The sequence below is a fragment of the Lissotriton vulgaris genome, unplaced genomic scaffold (genome assembly GCF_964263255.1).
Source record: "Lissotriton vulgaris unplaced genomic scaffold, aLisVul1.2 SCAFFOLD_1234, whole genome shotgun sequence".
Classification (NCBI taxonomy): Eukaryota; Metazoa; Chordata; class Amphibia; order Caudata; family Salamandridae; genus Lissotriton; species Lissotriton vulgaris.
The window spans coordinates 237,321-255,602 of NW_028245833.1; the positions used below are offsets into that span (position 1 = coordinate 237,321).

General features: G+C 43.0%; 1 protein-coding gene across 1 annotated transcript in view; it reads right to left on the minus strand.

Moving 5' to 3' along the window:
* INPP5D (inositol polyphosphate-5-phosphatase D) overlaps positions 1-18,282 on the minus strand; it is a gene marked incomplete at its 5' end in the record, with an annotated part of 480,457 nt that overhangs the window by 92,370 nt on the left and 369,805 nt on the right. Inside the window, one exon of the mRNA XM_086949164.1 lies at positions 10,997-11,084. Coding sequence (XP_086805290.1) covers positions 10,997-11,084 — 88 coding nt within the window. The remainder of the gene's footprint in view (positions 1-10,996; positions 11,085-18,282) is intronic.

Genomic DNA, 18,282 nt, shown 5'->3' on the forward strand with positions numbered 1-18,282 from the left:
TATTGACCCTGAAATTGATGTACCCTTATTTTCATATAAAAGAGCAAAAAACTTAAAAGATCATTTGGTCAGGTCATCCACTGAAACAACCTCTCAGAAAAGTGGTACGCTTGAATCATCCTGGAACCTTCCCCCCATTCTTGGTCATCACCCATGTGGCAACTGTGTGATCTGCCCACTAACTTGTAAAACAACTAATTTTAAACATGGCAACTGTGATCATAAACTTGATTTCTTTTCAAATTGCAATACACAAAATGTTGTGTATTGCATCTGGTGTCCGTGCGGACTACCCTATATCGGGCAAACTCAACAACTGATAAAAGCCAGAATAGGGCAACATCGTAGCCGCATAAGAAAATCTGTTCTGACAGCGCCTCTTGTTGTCCACTTCAAAGAATTCAATCACTCTGCAGATGAAATGAGGTGGCAAGTTGTAGATATTGCAACACTACCGGAGAGAGGTGGTGACATTGCTCAAATATTACAACGCTGAGAATGTCACTGGATTGATAAAATCAATTCAATAAATGAAGGGTTGAACTCTGCTGATGAATGGAGGGGTTTTGTCTCTACCTTGACTTAAAACGTGCATGTCAATAACATTCACTATGTTCCTGTAAATTTCGAATGAGTTACGCTGTATATTACACTGATGAGATTTCCATCTGTATGCTTTTGATGGCTCTATATCAACCTTAAGATCATGTCTCTTCTACATAATAGATAATGTATATATCACTAAAACATGTGTACATTGTTGTTGATATTCAGAGGTATGTAAAGCTCCATCCTTTATGTAAATATTGGTTTAACAACATTGTTCCAATACGTATTGTAAACTTGTATATTTGTGCAACATTGTGCTGTACCAATATGAGATGATATTTTTAATGCGTATATATGTTGATACCACAATGGGATTCTACAGTGTATGTACATGCCTCTATTAGATGATCACTCTATTATAATATGCAATTCTGATTGTCATCATACACATCGTGAAATTGGACCCGTAAATAACTCACATGAGTCCTATCGAGTCTTATAAAATTATACACTGTAACCGTATATATATGCGTAATATCGTACTAGATGAATTGGACAGTGCCCGTACATGCCCCCACTGTGAAATACCACCTAAGTGCAGTTCATAATTTCACAAACTCGAACATGTATACAACATCCTCGAGTCCCTCCTCCATTGCGATTACGTACGCACGTCACGCATCACGTTATAACCGTGATGACGTGAGATTGCCGAACACAAACTTTGTACCAAACAAACGATCGGAGGCAGCGATTGAGCTGGATCGAGAAAGCGCACACGTATGAAGACGATCGCTACCATATACAATGACCGGTTGGCATAATTTATAATCCTATTACCTTACTGAAATAGCGTTTCTTACCACAGGCAATTCCTGAATATCCTGCGCACTGACGCATTGACCGCCAAAATTCAAATAGGACGTGTTACCAGTTGTCATAGACAGTGGTAAGTCAAGCGGCTGGATTAGTCTTAATGTGCCTTATACAATCTACATCTTCTTGTATGTGGCTAACCCTTTGCCTCTCTTTTTTCTCACTTCTCGACAGTGCCCGGCTGGGTTCACTGTAAGTAAATTTACTTTACTTTGTCACGCATGGGTTATATTCAAGAACACACCCCATTGCAAGGTAATCGTTTAATTTCTTCCCGTGAATACGTAATATTCATGGCGACTACACATAGAATTACATTCTCACATTATTTTCTTTGTAGACGTCCCTCACTGCCCAGTCCTGACGAGACCCTCACTCTAAGGGTCGAAACGCCGTCGACGCACTAGGAAACGAACCAGACAAACACAGTGCCTATGATTGTATAGCTGCTGTTTAACAATTGGTTGAAATAATTGCCTTGAGTCAAGTTTCCTTCTTTTGTAAATAGTCACAGCTGAAACCTGTATAGCTCACTCAACTGTACACACTTTTTGTTTCGCTCACAAAATCACTTGGGGCACATTGCACTCTGTATACTATCTGTATGTCACAGCAAAATCATAGTACTATTCGTTTTTCATTTGAAATACAAAAAATGTTTTAAAACGGGTACGATTGTGTTTCTTTCTTTTTGCCACCCTCCCTCCAATGATTGGATTGCTATTAAGCCTGTTATATTCATTAAGTAGCAGATAAGTAATATGCCACAGGAACCATTGTTTTCCGGATAAACTAATGTCAGAGCACAGAGGAAGCTCTAATCTGAAGTTTTGTGTTATGTCCAGAAGGAGCGGTTGTCGAAAACTTCCTGGATCTATTCTGGTGACTGGGCAGATTAACAAGGTGAGGGGTCTGTGGTTGGATAGAATATCCACCAGAAAGAGCATTAATCAAAGTAAGAAACTTTGGCCCTTCTGTACAAAGCAATTTTTATGTTGTAAAGCTCAAATTGGAGCATTTGTGTTAGACTTGGCTGTCTCTAGTTGGCAGAGGTATACACTTCTGACAAATAGGGACTCACCTCCTCTAGTCAAGGCAAGGGGATCACACACTTAGATAACCCCTGCTCACCCCCTTGGTAGCTTGGCAAAGCAGACAGGCTTATCTCAGAGGCAGTGCGTTAAGCATTTATGACCATATACAGTAATAAAGTGAATACACTACAAATGGACATGACACAGTAGTATTATAAAAATAAGGATGTTTATATAAGGCTTAGCACAAGACCAAATAACGACAAAAATATACCACAATCTTAATAAATACTCTTGGAAGGGAAAATAATAGTTCAAGCGTAGTTTCTTCTTAGCACAAAGTCTTTAGTAACAAAAGCAACTCTTCTTCTTTAAATCACAGTTCTTGGCAACAATGTAACCCCCACAGGAGTCACACGACGTCGAGGCAAAGTTAATCCAAAGGTTCGGCGTCGACCGCGAGGAGCGCTACGTCGAGCCCGGAGTCACACGGACCCCCACAACACAGTACCTTGGAAAAGCAAAGCACACGATGATCAGCGGCGTCAAGAGGTCCGGCGTCGCGTCTTCGGCGTCGATCGGGCCTCGGAGTCGGGGCGACCTGCAGCAGCGTCGACAGATGTCAGGCAGGAGCAGCGCTCACAAGGCGAAGCAGGATACGGCGTCGTCGTCGATGTCGATGATGATGTTGCAAGAGTGAGCAGCGCTCACGGCGTCGAGAGGGCTCGGGGTCGAGGCGTCGGCAGCGGCTTCGCTACTAGCGTCGATCGGGCCCAGCGGCCGGCGTCGAAGATGCGGGACACGGGAGCTGCACTCACGATGTCGAGCTGGATTCGGTGCGTCTGTCGGCGTCAGGATTGCTGTATTTCTTCAGAGGTGCTGGACTTTCAGGTTCCAGCAACAAGCACTTTCAGCAAATGGTGAAGTCCTTTAGCCCTGTGACTTCAACAGGAGGCTGGCACTCTTCCAGCCCTTGGAGATTTCCTTGGCAAAGTTTGAGAGTACACACTCAGTTCCTCTCTCCTGGTTCCTTGGCAAAAATAAAGAAGCGACTGCAGGATTCCCCCCAGCAAACAGCACTCTTGCAGAAGGGGTAGGCAAGTTCTTGGATCAGCAGGCTTCTTGTCCTTGGTTCAGGGTTCCTTGTCACGCGCTAGGACACTCTGGTAGTATCTGAGCGCGCTATAAAACAGCTAAAATAAAATAAAATAAATTGTCAGAATTGATCTATAGTCTTGGTTCAGGGGTCCTTCTCTTATACCCCTTTTTGGCTTTGATCCCTTTGTCCATGCAGGGGAATTCCCCTCATCCTGGGTTTGTTGTGGGTGTAGCCGGGCAGAGGCACCTGGCCTATTCACTGGGCAGGGCAGGGTCCTCAGCCGCCCAGCAGGAGGTGGAGCCAGTATTGTCACTGGCAGGAGCAGAGCCATCAGTCGCCCGGCAGGAGGTGGAGCCAGCATTGTGCCAGGCAGGGCAGGCTATCAGGAGCTACTCTTCCCCTACTCTCAATGCAAATGCCTCACTCACCCACACTGACTCATTCAGAACTCTGGAGCCACCCAGCTTCTGTCACACACACACCAAACCAACAGAAACCAGAAATAGATAGACAAGAAAATAGCCACTTTCTAAAAGTGCTATTTTCAAACCCAGAGTCCAAAAACCATCCACCCAAACGGATGCGTTATTAAACCCTGAGTTCAGGGATACCAAACTCGACATTGTACCATGCTCCCCGAGCCGGCTAGGATTATAGCTTAATAACCCGGGCAGCCCATTCTAACTTATGGAGAGCAGTTAACCTTGCATTAGTGAAGAACGAATATGGCGGAAATTCACTATTAGGACATGCCACACACATCAGGGCCTGTCCTACCTTATGCTTACAATGCACCCTGCCCTCGGGCCTACCATAGGGGTGACTAACATGAAGTTAAGGGAAGGTTTGGGGACTGGCAAGTAGGTGTACTTGCGCAGTCCGCGTGACAGTACCAGACTGCACGTAGGTCTAGCAATGGCAGACCTTTAGACACATTTTACCGGGCTGCTTCTGTGGGTGGCACAATACGTGCTGCAAGCCCACTAGCAGCATTTGTATTTAAAAGCCCTGGCACTCCTGGTGCACTATACTAGGGACTGATAGTAAACCAAATAAGCCAAACATGGAATCCAATCAATATTAATTTAACATAGACAGCACTTGCACTATGGCACTGATCAGCAGTGGCACAGTGCCCTAAGCAATATACCAGCAAAAACATCGTAAACAGAGGAGGCAAACAGAAAAAATGGAGGAGAGACTCAGGCCAATGATGTCAGGTCTAACAATTTGCAACTGCAAATTGGCAGTTTTGATGTTAAAACCCCAAGTTATAATTCAGTAACAAATTACCGAATCACACTTTAGCATTGTGAGTAAATGCAGAACTGCTCTTTGGAAGGAGTGTGTCAAGGGTACTCCTTCCAAATACTGTTTCCTTAAGTTATATATTGAGGTTTTGAGTCCGAAATCCAGTCGCAAAATATTAATATTTTATCACCAAATTCAAGGAGGTGGTAACCATTCGTAAACAAGAATGGGTCCCTAAGGTACATCTCCCACTGGGAATGCAGACAAAAAGTTTTTAGGACCCTTGGACTACTACCTTCTCCTAAAAAATGGTTAGCATTTTTTTTTAACACATCCTGTTTTTCTTTAAGAAAAGTTTGTTTCTCTAAAAAAATGCTACATTTGAAAGCAATCACATGGTGGTCTGCTGATCCTGACAGGCCACCATGGTGTGGATCGAGGCAATTGTAGTGGGTTGCAATTTGCGGCCTTCCTCAAGTATATTAATGAGGTAGGTCAAGTAGTGACCCACTACGATTTGCTATTTTTGCGAACCACCCTATTGATACATAACGTTGGTTCATAAAATACCAATGCATTCAGTAGAAGCGTGTATGCAAATTTCAACCACTTCGACTGAATCCATAAAAATACATTCAAAATAGGAAATTGCAAATTGGGATTTGCAGCAATTTACAATTTCTTATTTGGAATACTAGTACACCAGGCCCTTGTTCATCTAGACCCTTAAATACCGATTGAATTTTCCCCATTTGGTTTCATCATCTTGGAGAATCGTTGGTTAATCAAATGGGCGGATGACGAGCAGAAGTTTCAAACTACCCAATGTCTTTGGATACCATAAATATCGATCTCAGCCTAACTCTGACTTTTCATATATAGTTAATCTCCAGCTAGGGCGGCTGATCAAATCCAACAGATCTAAATGTATCAAAGCTACTCTTAATGTAACTGGGATTATGGGTTTCTTGTATGAAACATACACTAAACTTTCTGTTTTGTAAAGTTAATCACTCAGTAAATCAAACAGCATTTGAAAAGCGCAACACTGTCACCCCTAGGGGTATCTGGGAGTTTAAAAAATTCAACCTCTTTTTATTCCTATAATTCATTCCGTTTACTTCAACCAAAATGATCACACATGTTTGCGCCACCAGGCACATGTTATCTTAAGAGTACAAACTTAATGTCTTTGCCTAAAGACCCATACCCTCTTGATCCTTTGACCTTTTCTTTTTTATCCTACTCTCACAAATCCCCAAGTTCCCTGACTTTGCCCATCTCCAGATCTCATCCTTTTTCCTACCCCCAGAAGCATCCAGATGGAGGAAGCCTCCGCCACTGATAAAAAGAGAAGCCTCCGTCTCCTCCCAATGGCTTTCAGTCTAAATATCAAGATCTCTTTATATTTCGACCTGCATTAGTATAGTATCCATAATGTCAACCACCAATGTAGACTTAGAGTCCGACGTAGCCAGCTCTACCGGCCATTAAAGGCCTGCTCCAGCATTAAAGGCCTGAGCCAAAGAAAAGGGCCTTCAACAAGAGAGTGGGTCTTTAATGGCTCTAAGGCTATTGGAACATTCTGCCTCTAGGGGGCAGAATGTTCCTATTTGTAAAACAAAGGCCTCATGGAGCCTGAAGGGGTTGAAGTCCCCTCGGGCTCCGTGAGGACTTTGTTTACAGCAACAGCTGTTAACAAACATTGGAATGTTGATGCTCCGGGCTTTTACCAACCATTAGAAGCCCGGAGCACTTCATTGTCTTCAATGGAGCCCTCAACATTCCTATGTCCTAATATATTATCAATGTAAGTGTAAATAGGAAACTGTAGTTACTATTCTTAACTCCATATCTACTCACCCTGGCAATGTGTATATCATTGTGCTAATGTTGTGGACATCTTATTATTGCATGTGAATCTAAAGGCTTGATACAGTGGTAGACTACCCTTGCAATTTCCAGGTAAGTAAAATCCTGCATTCATAGAAGAAAAAAATGTAGAAAAAGGAAAAAAGGGGGGGAAAAGAAACTAGGGACTGTTTTTTCTCACATTGCCTCTCAAAGAATGGTCACAGCACCCCATTATTAATTTACACATCTGTGATCTGCCAGGCTGCCTAAACTGATGTTTGCCGTGAGCCATGACAACACTTCCAGTGAAGAAGCCATGCTTTTTGCGGAAGTTGACCAACGACAGATTGAGCCATCAGTTATTACCAAAGTTTAATCTAACTTTCATCTCTCCACGCACCTTCTCAGGCAGAAGTTTGGAAGAAAGTGCTGGGTTTCCATCTTCCTTCAACTCTCACAACCACTATCTGTGTTTTTAGGTTTTAGCATTTAAAGAAAAGCCTACTGGCTTTGCCAATGCTTGCTAATATTTGTAAAGTCACATGACTCAGCCCATTTCCATCTAAATGACAAAGCGCCACATTGTATATCTGGGCTATATCACCTACGGTTAGCCTCCGAGAACTGTATTTTTTGATACTCGCAACATCTCCATCATTTTGAAATGCAGAAAAGAGCTGAAGGGTTCCAGAACTGACCACGATGTACATTGCAGATGAGAGCAGCCTAGATGACACCATAGGATAGGATACCACAAGTATGTATCCACTGCACACTGTAGTAAGACACTACACCTCAAGTAAGGAGAGATACGTGGTTTATTGAGGAACAGGTGGATAGCAACCATACAGTACTAAGGTCACCACCAACTGACCACCGGTCTTCCATGGGTTTCATAGTGGAACCCCCAGGTATCCTAGACACCACACACACGCCCACAAAGAGTGCTTGAAAGTCACAATTATTTCAACCCAGTAATATGGTCAGCATGAAATGTGGGCAGAGTTCACACTTGGAAATAGAATTAGTAGGGTCAGTGCGAATCTCAAACGAGCGGGGGAGCGAGAAAAGAAAGACAACAGAAATGTTAGTAAACCTGTGTGTAGTGGCTACAGTGACTTTAAACTGCAATGGTTCCTAGAATAATTATACTTATTACTGGCAATCGCTGAAAACACCTTTCACACTGTCATCATCACTTTACTACTTGAAGACAAATGGGGCATGCAATCCTGGGATGCCTATAATCCAGTGATGAAAAGTGCCACACCAAGTCGAAGATCCCAAATGTGTCAGATTGACACCAGTATTGTGAGAAACACAGGCCCAGGAGTAACAACAGATCCATGGCATGTGTTCCACATACATTCACAAAATAATCTAAATGAAAATAATTAAAATTTTTGTTAGTCACAAATTCTAGGACGAATCCGGCCCTCTTGGATCTATGGGTTGGGCACTCATTTTCCATATTGGCGAACAGACAAGGGGACTTGAAACAGCTATGAACAAATTGCGTAATTTTACAGTTCCGAAACGTACACTTAAAGATATTGTTTTATAGATTTGATTCAAATGAATTATTTGGTAACCCTAAACCTTAAGTAGAAGTCATATTTAACTAGGATGTTTGGCAGTGCTGTGCTGCCTACTGTAGCAATAAAACTCCTCCAAAAAATGGAACAGCAGTTGTGAGTTATAAAATATGTAGGACCTGATTTATCAAACTGTGACTCAGCGCAGAAGCCAAAAATGCTGCAGTGAGTCTACAGAGATATGGCACTCTCCTCCCCTTTCCATACCGCAGGCACAGAAATTTGCTGCTGTGCGCCACACACACTCCTTTCAGTTCCCTTCCAGTTCAAAATACTCTGCCTAGACAACTTTTAAAAGATTTCCTACTTTGTAGTGTGCTGTGCAGTGCAGCACTCATACAAAGTCAGAAAAGAAAGGAGAAATTAAATTTTTTCCTTTTAATGCCTGCTTTCAAGCGGGGTTCATTTTTTAAGCAAAACAATCCCCCACATGCATCAAGCATTTTTGGAGTCGCAAACGGTGCGATTCCTTAAAATCGTCCGTTTGCGATTCCAAAAGTGCTTTTTGGGATGCATGAAGCAATTTTAGAAATCGCAACATTTTTGCGACTTCTAAAATTGCGATTGCTTTTAAGAAATCGCAAATTTGCGATTTCTTAAAAGCAATGCATGATTACTTTTAAAATTGCGAAATCGCAATTAGGGGGTCAAATTTACCGAGTGGTTGAACCACTCGGTAAATTTGCAAAAAGTGTTTAAAACTGTGAAAATGCATTTTTTCAACATTCATGTTACAGACACACATGTCCTTAGGACATGTGTGTGTGAAACATGATGCGAAAAATACATTTCAGGGGTGCATGGGGGGGTCCTTTGGACCCCCCCCCTGCACACATGAAATGCATTAACAAATTGCGATTTTCAAAGTGAAAATCGCAATTTGCTAATGCCTTCCCATTGCTTCCAATGGCCCTTTTGGCCCATAGGAACCAATGGGAATAGCGAATTCGCAAATTGTATTTCGGTAATTTATGCGATTCGGTAAAAATTGCGATTTTTACCGAATCGCATAAATTTACCGAAAAAATTCATGCATCCCGTTTTGCAAATTCTAAATTGCGAATCGCTATTTTTTGCAATTTAGAATTCGCAAACACCCGGGATGATGCATGTGGGGGAAAGTCTCACATTTTTGATAGATAGGGATTTGTGTCAAAAAGCATGGGTGGTTGAATTGGAATGCCCATGAAACCTCCCCTTGACGCTAAGCTACAAAAATCTGTACTTTGTGCTACTTTACGTTACTTTTTCTAGAAAGTAAATAAAAATAAAAAAACAGTTTGTGCTGTTGTCCATTACTTTTTTGAGGCAAACACAGCGCAAAATGTTGGTAATCTGCCCTGTAGTGTGACCACCCCATAGCCAGAATAGCTGGGTCGATCCCAAGTAACTAGCAACACGAATATTGTGCTCTTGAAGGACAGATCTTTTTTTCTGTAGACCCATTCGATGGAAGCAGATTTTCTTTGTGAATGCTAGAGCAATATGTGAATGTCTTCCACTCGCCTCTGCAGTACTGTGCAAGATGTGAAATGACAAGAGCAATATTTGTGCAAGGAGGTAATGTTGAAAATCACACATAACCCAACTGAAAGAGCTTCCTGCCCTCTGCCGGTCATTCCCCAAGAAGGAAAGAGTTCTCTAGGTTGCAGGGGAAGGGGAAGGAAACTGCATTCTATTGAGTTGGGCCACCAGCTTCCATCTCCGATCGCACCTATAAGTGAAACAAACATGTGTACATTGAAAACAGGAAGTAGAATGGCAGCCGCGGTTTGTGCAGGTAACAGCGGTGGGGCCGGGTTAAGGGGCATTTCGATGGACGATGCCAAGGGAAAACAAATTATTTATTTAATTTTCCTTCTGCATTATTCCTCAAAATCCTCCTTACCGGGCCCCACTGACCACCGACCTCGGCTGAAGAAAGGTCTATAATTGTGTTTGTACTCTGTTAGCCCTCTACAAAGTAGCTCCCAGGATTGGATTTTCCTTTAAAGGACATACACCTTTTCTAATTTGAAACCTCGCACATACTTAGCTAAACCTGGGCTACCAGTATCTCTGTTTGTGGTCCAATAGGGGACTGAATTTCTCCATCGTCAAAAGTCAGAAGCTCGCAAGTCAATTAGTGGTATGGACATATTTAGAAGAAAGTTTAGAAGTGTGGCACCGCAAGCCATTTGACTGTGCCGCACTGCGTCACTTTCAAAGCACAGGGATGCATCATATTAACAACAATATGTTGCATCCCTGTGCTTTCCCCTGCGCTGGCCCACAATTGGCTGCCGTGCACCAATGCAGACACCCATGCGCCATGGTGTCTTTTTTTTAGGGGCGGTTGTTTTTGTGCAGAAAGGGAAACCATCCTGCACAAAAACTATCACAAGAGGTGTTTTCCTCTTTCTATGTGTGCTGCAGAATGCGTCAAAAAAAGTGATGCACTGACGGCACAAGGGGCTTGTAAATATGCTCCGTGCACTCTACTGAAACTTATCTCTCAAATGCTGAGATGAACACTTGCTGCAAACAACAAAGTTTGGTTTACCCTATCTCAAGAAGTAGATCTTTCATGCCAAGAGATGGCTTCCCATGAAAGGTTTTTTGTCTCAATAGAGAAAGTAAAGCTTGTTGTTTTTCAGAGTGCGGTAAGACTTTTAACAGCTATAAAGAACAACATAGACAGACAAATGTAACTCAATGGGAAACACATTGGCAGAATCCTAAGCAAGATGGCTGCTTACCATAGGACTCATCGCTGTCTGAAGACTTGATGCACACCAGGATGTGCTGGTCCAGTAGGTACCCCAGATCTGAAATAATAGGTGTAAGCTACAACAAAGAAAGAGAGGAGTCAGGCAAGTTCATTTCTGTAGGCCTCTGTGTGTGGGTCTCAATCAAATAACTGGCCATAATAATAAATGCAGACACTAATGAACATAAACACAATGTTTACCGTAAAACGTATGCCCTGAAGACTTAAAGAAATGGGCTTATCAGTTTATGGATTAGGGAATCCCCATCGGGTTACACATATTATCCGAACAAAAGTAAAATCGTTGTATTTATTTGTAGGTGTCATAATAGATCTTTTTAGATAAACAGTAAGTATAGGCAGAATTGCAGGGAAGGACCTCATGAGTGTGCTTGCACTTTTCTTCAAAATTGGGATTTCGTGGGTGAAGTTTTCAAATCTTCCGAGATCATGGAAAACACTGGCAGGTTTTAATTTTTGTTTAAGATGTGTTGAGATTCATCGGTTCATACTTAAGGACAGCTATTTTAACCCCACCGATGCTGATGACGAGCTCAGCTTGTCATCAGCCACGGGGGGCGTGTGCGGATGACGAGCTGTGCTGTGTTTTTGAAAAAAAGCAGCGTAGGGGAAAAATCACTGCAGCAGCGATGCGGTTAAAGAAACAGCGGATCTCGATGGGCGGCCATTTACGTAATGTGAGGCCAGCTCTGATGTTGTCAGATTTCTTTGATTTTGTCAGGAATGGAGCCTAAAGAAACCATTCTGGTTTTTGGGACGCCGGTTAGCAGACACTACCATATTACAGATACAATAAAACTAGGGACTCAACTACTACTTTAAGTTTGCACTCGGATATGTGGTGTCTGATGCTTTTGAGTTGCTGTAGTTGAAATCTAGACAATTTGCTGACATCTTAGATGAGTCAAGCAGAGATTTTCATCCAGGATAGAGAGTTGCCAATGTTAGGATTAACACCCAAGTCTCCAACTGACTTTATTCAATGTATTTCCTCATTATTTGAGTTTGGAGTAAGAGGCATGAATTTTATTTTGAGGGTGTTAAATTACAAGCATCTTTGAGCCATCCACCCAGGCATGCTGCTCGGTTGTATGACATAATCACACATGCCTTTACCATACACCCTTTACCACGTAATGCCTTTATCATGCAGGCCTTTACCACGCACATGCCTTCACCACGTATGCTTTTACAATGCAATGTAAGTATATGTAAGGTAAATAAAACCCCTATATAACTAAGTTCTTTTAATTGGGGAACCTCCAATTTAAAATAAAAAAAATAAAAATTGTATTTATGGTGGAATCACCCATGGGCCCCCTTTTTTTCAATCTTACCACCCTATTCCCTTACTCACCCCTAAAACCTAACAACACCCTTACCTCCCTATAACCTTACCCACCCCTTAACCCCAATAATACAGTTACCACCCTATAACCTTACTCACCCCTAAACCCTAAAAATACCCATACCACCCTAAACCTTTACCCACCCCTAAACCCAAAAAACACCCTTACCACCTAATGCCCTTACTCACCCCTAAACCCTAAAACCACCCTTAGCACCCTAATCCCTGACGCAGTAGTGGCTGCTACTGTATGGGCGTAGGAGGGAGGGAGTTAAAAATACATTTTAAAAACCCACTTGCCTGGATGTGGCCGGCTGCCACCTCTCCTCCGTTCTCTTACTGGCTTCTGTGGAAGTAGGAAGCACCCAGGCTCCCCTGAGCCAATCACAATGCTGCAATGCAGCATTGTGATTGGTCTGAGTGCCGTAGTTCGGCGCTCAGACAGGGAATGGCACCCTGGGCATGTTCTCAACCAAGGCTGTAATGCAGCCCGAGACAGCCAGCCAAAATGACATGCACATTTCCAAAGTGCCTACCACTCCCCCAGCCTCTAAATAGGCCAAACCTGCCCCGCCCTCAACCAACTGAGCCAGTAGTTTAAATAAAATGATAATAACCTTAAGTTATTATCATTTTATTTTTCTGTTTTTAATTGCCCGCTCAGCGAGAAGTGGGTCGATGCTCCTCCGCCTTAGCTGAGGAGCCACCACTGCCCTTACCCACCGTAAACCCTAAAAACACACTCAGCGCCCTATTCCCTTACCCTCCTATAAAGCTTATAATCACCAATTCCACCATTTAACCTTACCCACCCATAAACCACTTACTTTATATATACACTTACCATTATGATGTAAAGGCATGTGTGATAAAGGCATATGCGTGTGACAAACATTTGTGGTAAAGGCAATGCGTGGTAATGGATGCGTAGTAAAGGCATTGCGTGCTAATGGATGCGTGGTAAAGGCTGTTTTCCCACTGCCCCTGGTTAAGACTCTCAGATGCTAGTTTCACATCCCTTATTCAAAGGCAAGGTGAACATTGTATGTGTAGGTGTAGAAGCAAGCTTCATTTATTAAAATTCATTTTTCAGTTTTCGGGATAAAAAAATGTAGTAAAGGACTTCATGTAAACAACATAGGTTTGGTCCTTCAAAGGACAGTGGCATGGCTGTGAGAATGATTAAATACACATTAAGGTATAAAAGATGTACAACCTGCATCTGACTGTCTGGATATAAATTTGAGATATCCACGTGATGCTTTAGACTCTCTTAATAAGACTTGGGCAGAACAGCACAAGGAGGCATTTCAGTCCTAGTTGACGGTGGCCGATGTGGGGTTTGATCACCCTTTTTAGGTCTGGCATTAGCATTAGAAAAAATATATTCATTTAACGCTTTTAGCCAACCCTTTTCATCCATTTGTGTATCATTGTGTCATTTATATTTTTCTCCCGCTCACTGCATCCATACAGCATGGGGCAATAGGTCAGCCCTCTTCAGCCATTGGCTAATTTCGCTGTGAGTGAAAGCATTATGACATTTCATGAGCAACACAATCACACACAATGTTGTTTCCCCTTAGTGCCAGGAACCGCTATGACAAGATGTACTTCTTGAGACAAAACCGCCCCCACAGTAATAAGGCTTTATGGAAACCATGGCAAAACAAATGTTGACAAAGCCAAAAGGCTGGCAGCCAACCCCAGACCAATTAGCTTTGTTGTTGTTCTTGTGTATAAATGTACTGCACAAAACCCCTGCCATTCAACCCTCATAATGGGAGACTGTGCCTGTGTACTGTGCCTTCAATACCAATTTTTAGGGTGTTGATAGATTAAAGATGAGTCAATTTTGATATATGAAATAATATGAAAATAAGTTTCATAAAGTGCTTGAATGCCCGAGGGCATCTTGGCACTGGTAGCACAGCAGATGGATGGTTATAACAACTAGTTTTGAAGCAATAAGTTAAAAAGCCAGGTCTTAAGATTATTTCTAAACATTAAGAGGGAAGAAGTGATCTTTATGTTGAGTGGTTGGGCATTCCACCATTTGGTTGTGCCATACACAAAACTTCTACCGCCAACGCATTTTTCTGAACTTGTTCACTTTAAGGTTGGCTGCTGAGGATGATCAAAGTGGCCTAGGGGTAACATATGTGGTCAATTTATTTTTTAAGTGGTCAGGGCCTTCTCCATGTACGGCCTTAAAGGCGATGTACAGCCCCTTAAAGTCTATCCTCTTATCAACTGGCAGCCCTTGAACTTCTACTAGAGCCTTAGCCACTGAGCTTTGTCTGGGTATTCCCAGCAATAGGCGAGCTGCCGAGTTCTGATGAATTTGTGGTTTGCTAAGAAGTCGTTTCTGCATATTGATATACAGACCATTACAGTAATCTATTTTGAATATAGTGAGGATAGTTACCACTAGTTTCTTAAGCTCCAAAGGAATAGAAGGTAAAATCTTACTTAGAATGTTTAAAGTAAAAAAGATGATTGAAGGAATGGCACTCACCTGTATATACATTTGGTTGCTATCCGCATATTGGTAAACAGACATCCTGAGATGTCTGAGTGGATCGCCAAGGCGTGGTAGATTGTGTACTATGGCCAAGTCAGAATCCAAATGGGTGTACGCCTAGGAAACGGTTGTTGACTGATTTGCCATGCATCACTCTTCAACTGTGCCAAAAATGGAGGCCAGTGATAGGATACTAGCTTCCAGTCAATAGCGTTTTAGGTGATTTCTTTACATGGGGCTTGTTATTAAAAAATGTTAGGCATTCAGGGATAGTGTCATCTTCAAGGGATGATTTTGCCATTTTCAACCAGTGTAGTAGAAGTGTTTGGAATAGTTCTTTAACTTGGGGGGTCTAAAGAAAAGGCTAACTGCTTTTCTGTTAAGTACATCAGAGATTAGTGCCTCTATTTGATGGGTCCCAAACTCATTCTCTAAATGACTGCCATCTGTTAAGATGTAGGGAGGGCCATAGAGAAGAATCAAATGAAGAACTATACTCTATTCATTCCAGGGAAAAATGTCCAACTCATTACCACTGGTGTCAATGGGGTCAGCAACAGGGATGGTCTGGTAGTCTTTTGGCTTTAGAGAGCTTGAGAAAGCAGAACACTTTCATGACTCTGTAATTCCAGTCTTGTAGCAGACTTGTGAAGTGTATGATCGCAGAGGATTTTACAGTATGGGGAAAATGTTTGGCTGAGAGGGAGTTTATGATATCCCTGACACTACAGGAAAACTCCGTATTAGGTCAGTTCTGCTGACAACATATATATTACAATATGGAACAGGTAGATCATGTAAAGAGCAATTAATTGGCTGCTCACTCGGCCTTGGTTCCTAATATTTTGTGGATCTTTAAGTGTCTTGCATCACTGAGACATGGTTCGCTAATGGCAGTGTTTCCATTTGGGGTGCTCTTCTCTCAAAAGGCTACAGCACAGTAACCCAGAACAGGGAGGGGAGGCGTGGAAGGATCCCTGAAGTAATCTCTAATGTAGTATTGTAAGCGAGGCCATGGGCTTCAACACTGCTGGGCCTGGAGGAAGGCTGCAACTCGTCTCTGTGTATGGCGCAAGCCATGCATTTCAGCAGAGGCGACATGCAGAGATGAGCCTTGGAGGCCTGTAGGCAAAAGGAGCTGCCAGTGAGCCTGAGGCCCTCCCTGCGTGTCACCTGCTGAGTCACGTGGCATTGACACACCCCCTGGCCTCTTACTCCTAACTCAGCGAATTGCTTGACCCCTTCCATTCTCATGACGATCTCAGCTCGTCATGAGGCACACTGCTTGTGTGCTCATGACGAGCTGAGCTCGTCATGACCACACCCGTTTCTATTGACCTTCAGCACAGCAGGGGGATATCTCAAGGTGTTAAGGCCACAACCATGCCAGCAAACACCTGCAATGCCTAAGCACCGACCGTGGCAAGAAGCAAGTCGCAATCAGTTTCGAAGACAAAAGCCAGTCCGGGCTGGCTACCAGCATGATGGTCTGTAAATTAGATCTATAGGTGTTTGAGACAACAGACCCTTGAAGCGCTACTCTTGGGATCATGCTAGAGATTATTGAGCCAAACAATGCCATACTCTCATAGGAGTTGCTATGACTGACAAGACAAGAGAGTTTACTAGTGAATATTTTTAAATGGTGCTACATGGATGTGTCAGTTTGAGGAAGATAGTCTATGATTGTTGAAAACGAAGTCTTGTATGATCAAAGGAACTGCACTAAGCGTGATTTGTAATAGCCTAGTTTCATACTCCTTGAATGCACTTATGAAAGAGAACAGCCATGGCACTGGCAAGATGAGCAAAGGAGATACAACAACCTTTCCAAGAAGGAAAGAGAGGCCCTACAATCTCTCCAAAATAATGACAATATCATCATCAAGCCCGCGGATAAAGGAGGAGGAATCGTTATCCAGGATAAACAAGCATACAGACTAGAATGCCAAAGACTCCTGGACGACACCCAAAACTACAAACGCCTCAACGAGGATCCCACCAACAACCTACGAGTCACCATAACCAACTTGGTGACAACGGCCGCTCACCTAAACCAAATTTCAAATCAAGAGGCAACTTTCCTCTGTAAAACTAACCCTAAAGTGCCGTACTTTTATACGGTACCTAAAATCCATAAACCGTCACGACCACCTATGGGCCGCCCAATAGTTTCTGGCATCAACTCACTCCTTGAACCCCTGTCAAGGTTCTGTGATTTTTTCCTTAATCCCCTTGTACAGGCTGCATCCACATACATCAAGGACACTAAACACCTGCTGTCACTAATCTCGGAAATGGATTTTGACCCGACTACCCAACAACTAGTCAGCCTGGACGTCAAGAGCCTGTACACTAGCTTACCCCAGGATGCCACACTCAAATTACTTGAGGAAACGCTCACAAGATGCCAATGGGAATACACAACACCCAGAGAGTTCATTCTGGATTGCGCAAGATTAGCTCTCAAGGAGAACTATTTTGAATTTGAAGGCACATACTACCTTCAAACCAATGGTACCTCTATGGACAGCGTCTTTGCCCCCAGTGTGGCCGAACTCTACGTCTACAACCTGGAACTAACACACATCCTGTCACCCGCCAACCCGTTCAAAGGCTCAATGGCCTTTTGGTGCCGCTACAGCGGCGGCGTCCTACTAATCTGGAATGACAGTGAGGAAGCACTGAGCCTCTTTCTCACCTGGCTGAACAAGCAAGACCAGTTCCTGCGCTTCACCAGCAGCCGCAAAGAATTACCGTTCCTTGACTTACTGATTGAACCCAGAGATGGCAAACTTGCCACCACAACCTACTACAAACCGACGGCTAGGAACTCATTACTCCAATTCGGAAGCTTCCACCCTCGTCCACTCAGGGAAAACCTGCCCTTCAGGCAATTTGTACGCATCAGGCGTAATTGCAGCACTAGACAGGATTACAACAAACAGGCCAGTGATCTAGCCAAGAAATTACAACAACGTGGCTACCCAAAGAGAATTATTGAAAACACCAAAAAACGTGCAAAAAACAGAAACAGAGAGGCCCTATTGGAGTCACCAGATAGACCGAAAGATACCCCCCCACTCACTTGTGTCACAATCTATAACAGCATTTCCACCCAAGTTGCTAAGATAATCAGAAAGAACTGGAGTATCTTGAATACCGGAAACCGCAAATGGGAACAACCTCTTTTTGCCTACAAGAAATCCAGCAGCATAAGGGATCAACTAGTGGCCACACGACCTAAGAAAAGTGAACCTACCACAACCCCCACAATACACACCACATGGGGGCTACCCAGAGTCACAGGTCACTACCCCTGCGGTGACTGCAGCGTCTGTCATCTCACTCAGCACAGCAAGACCCTAGAACATGGTACCAA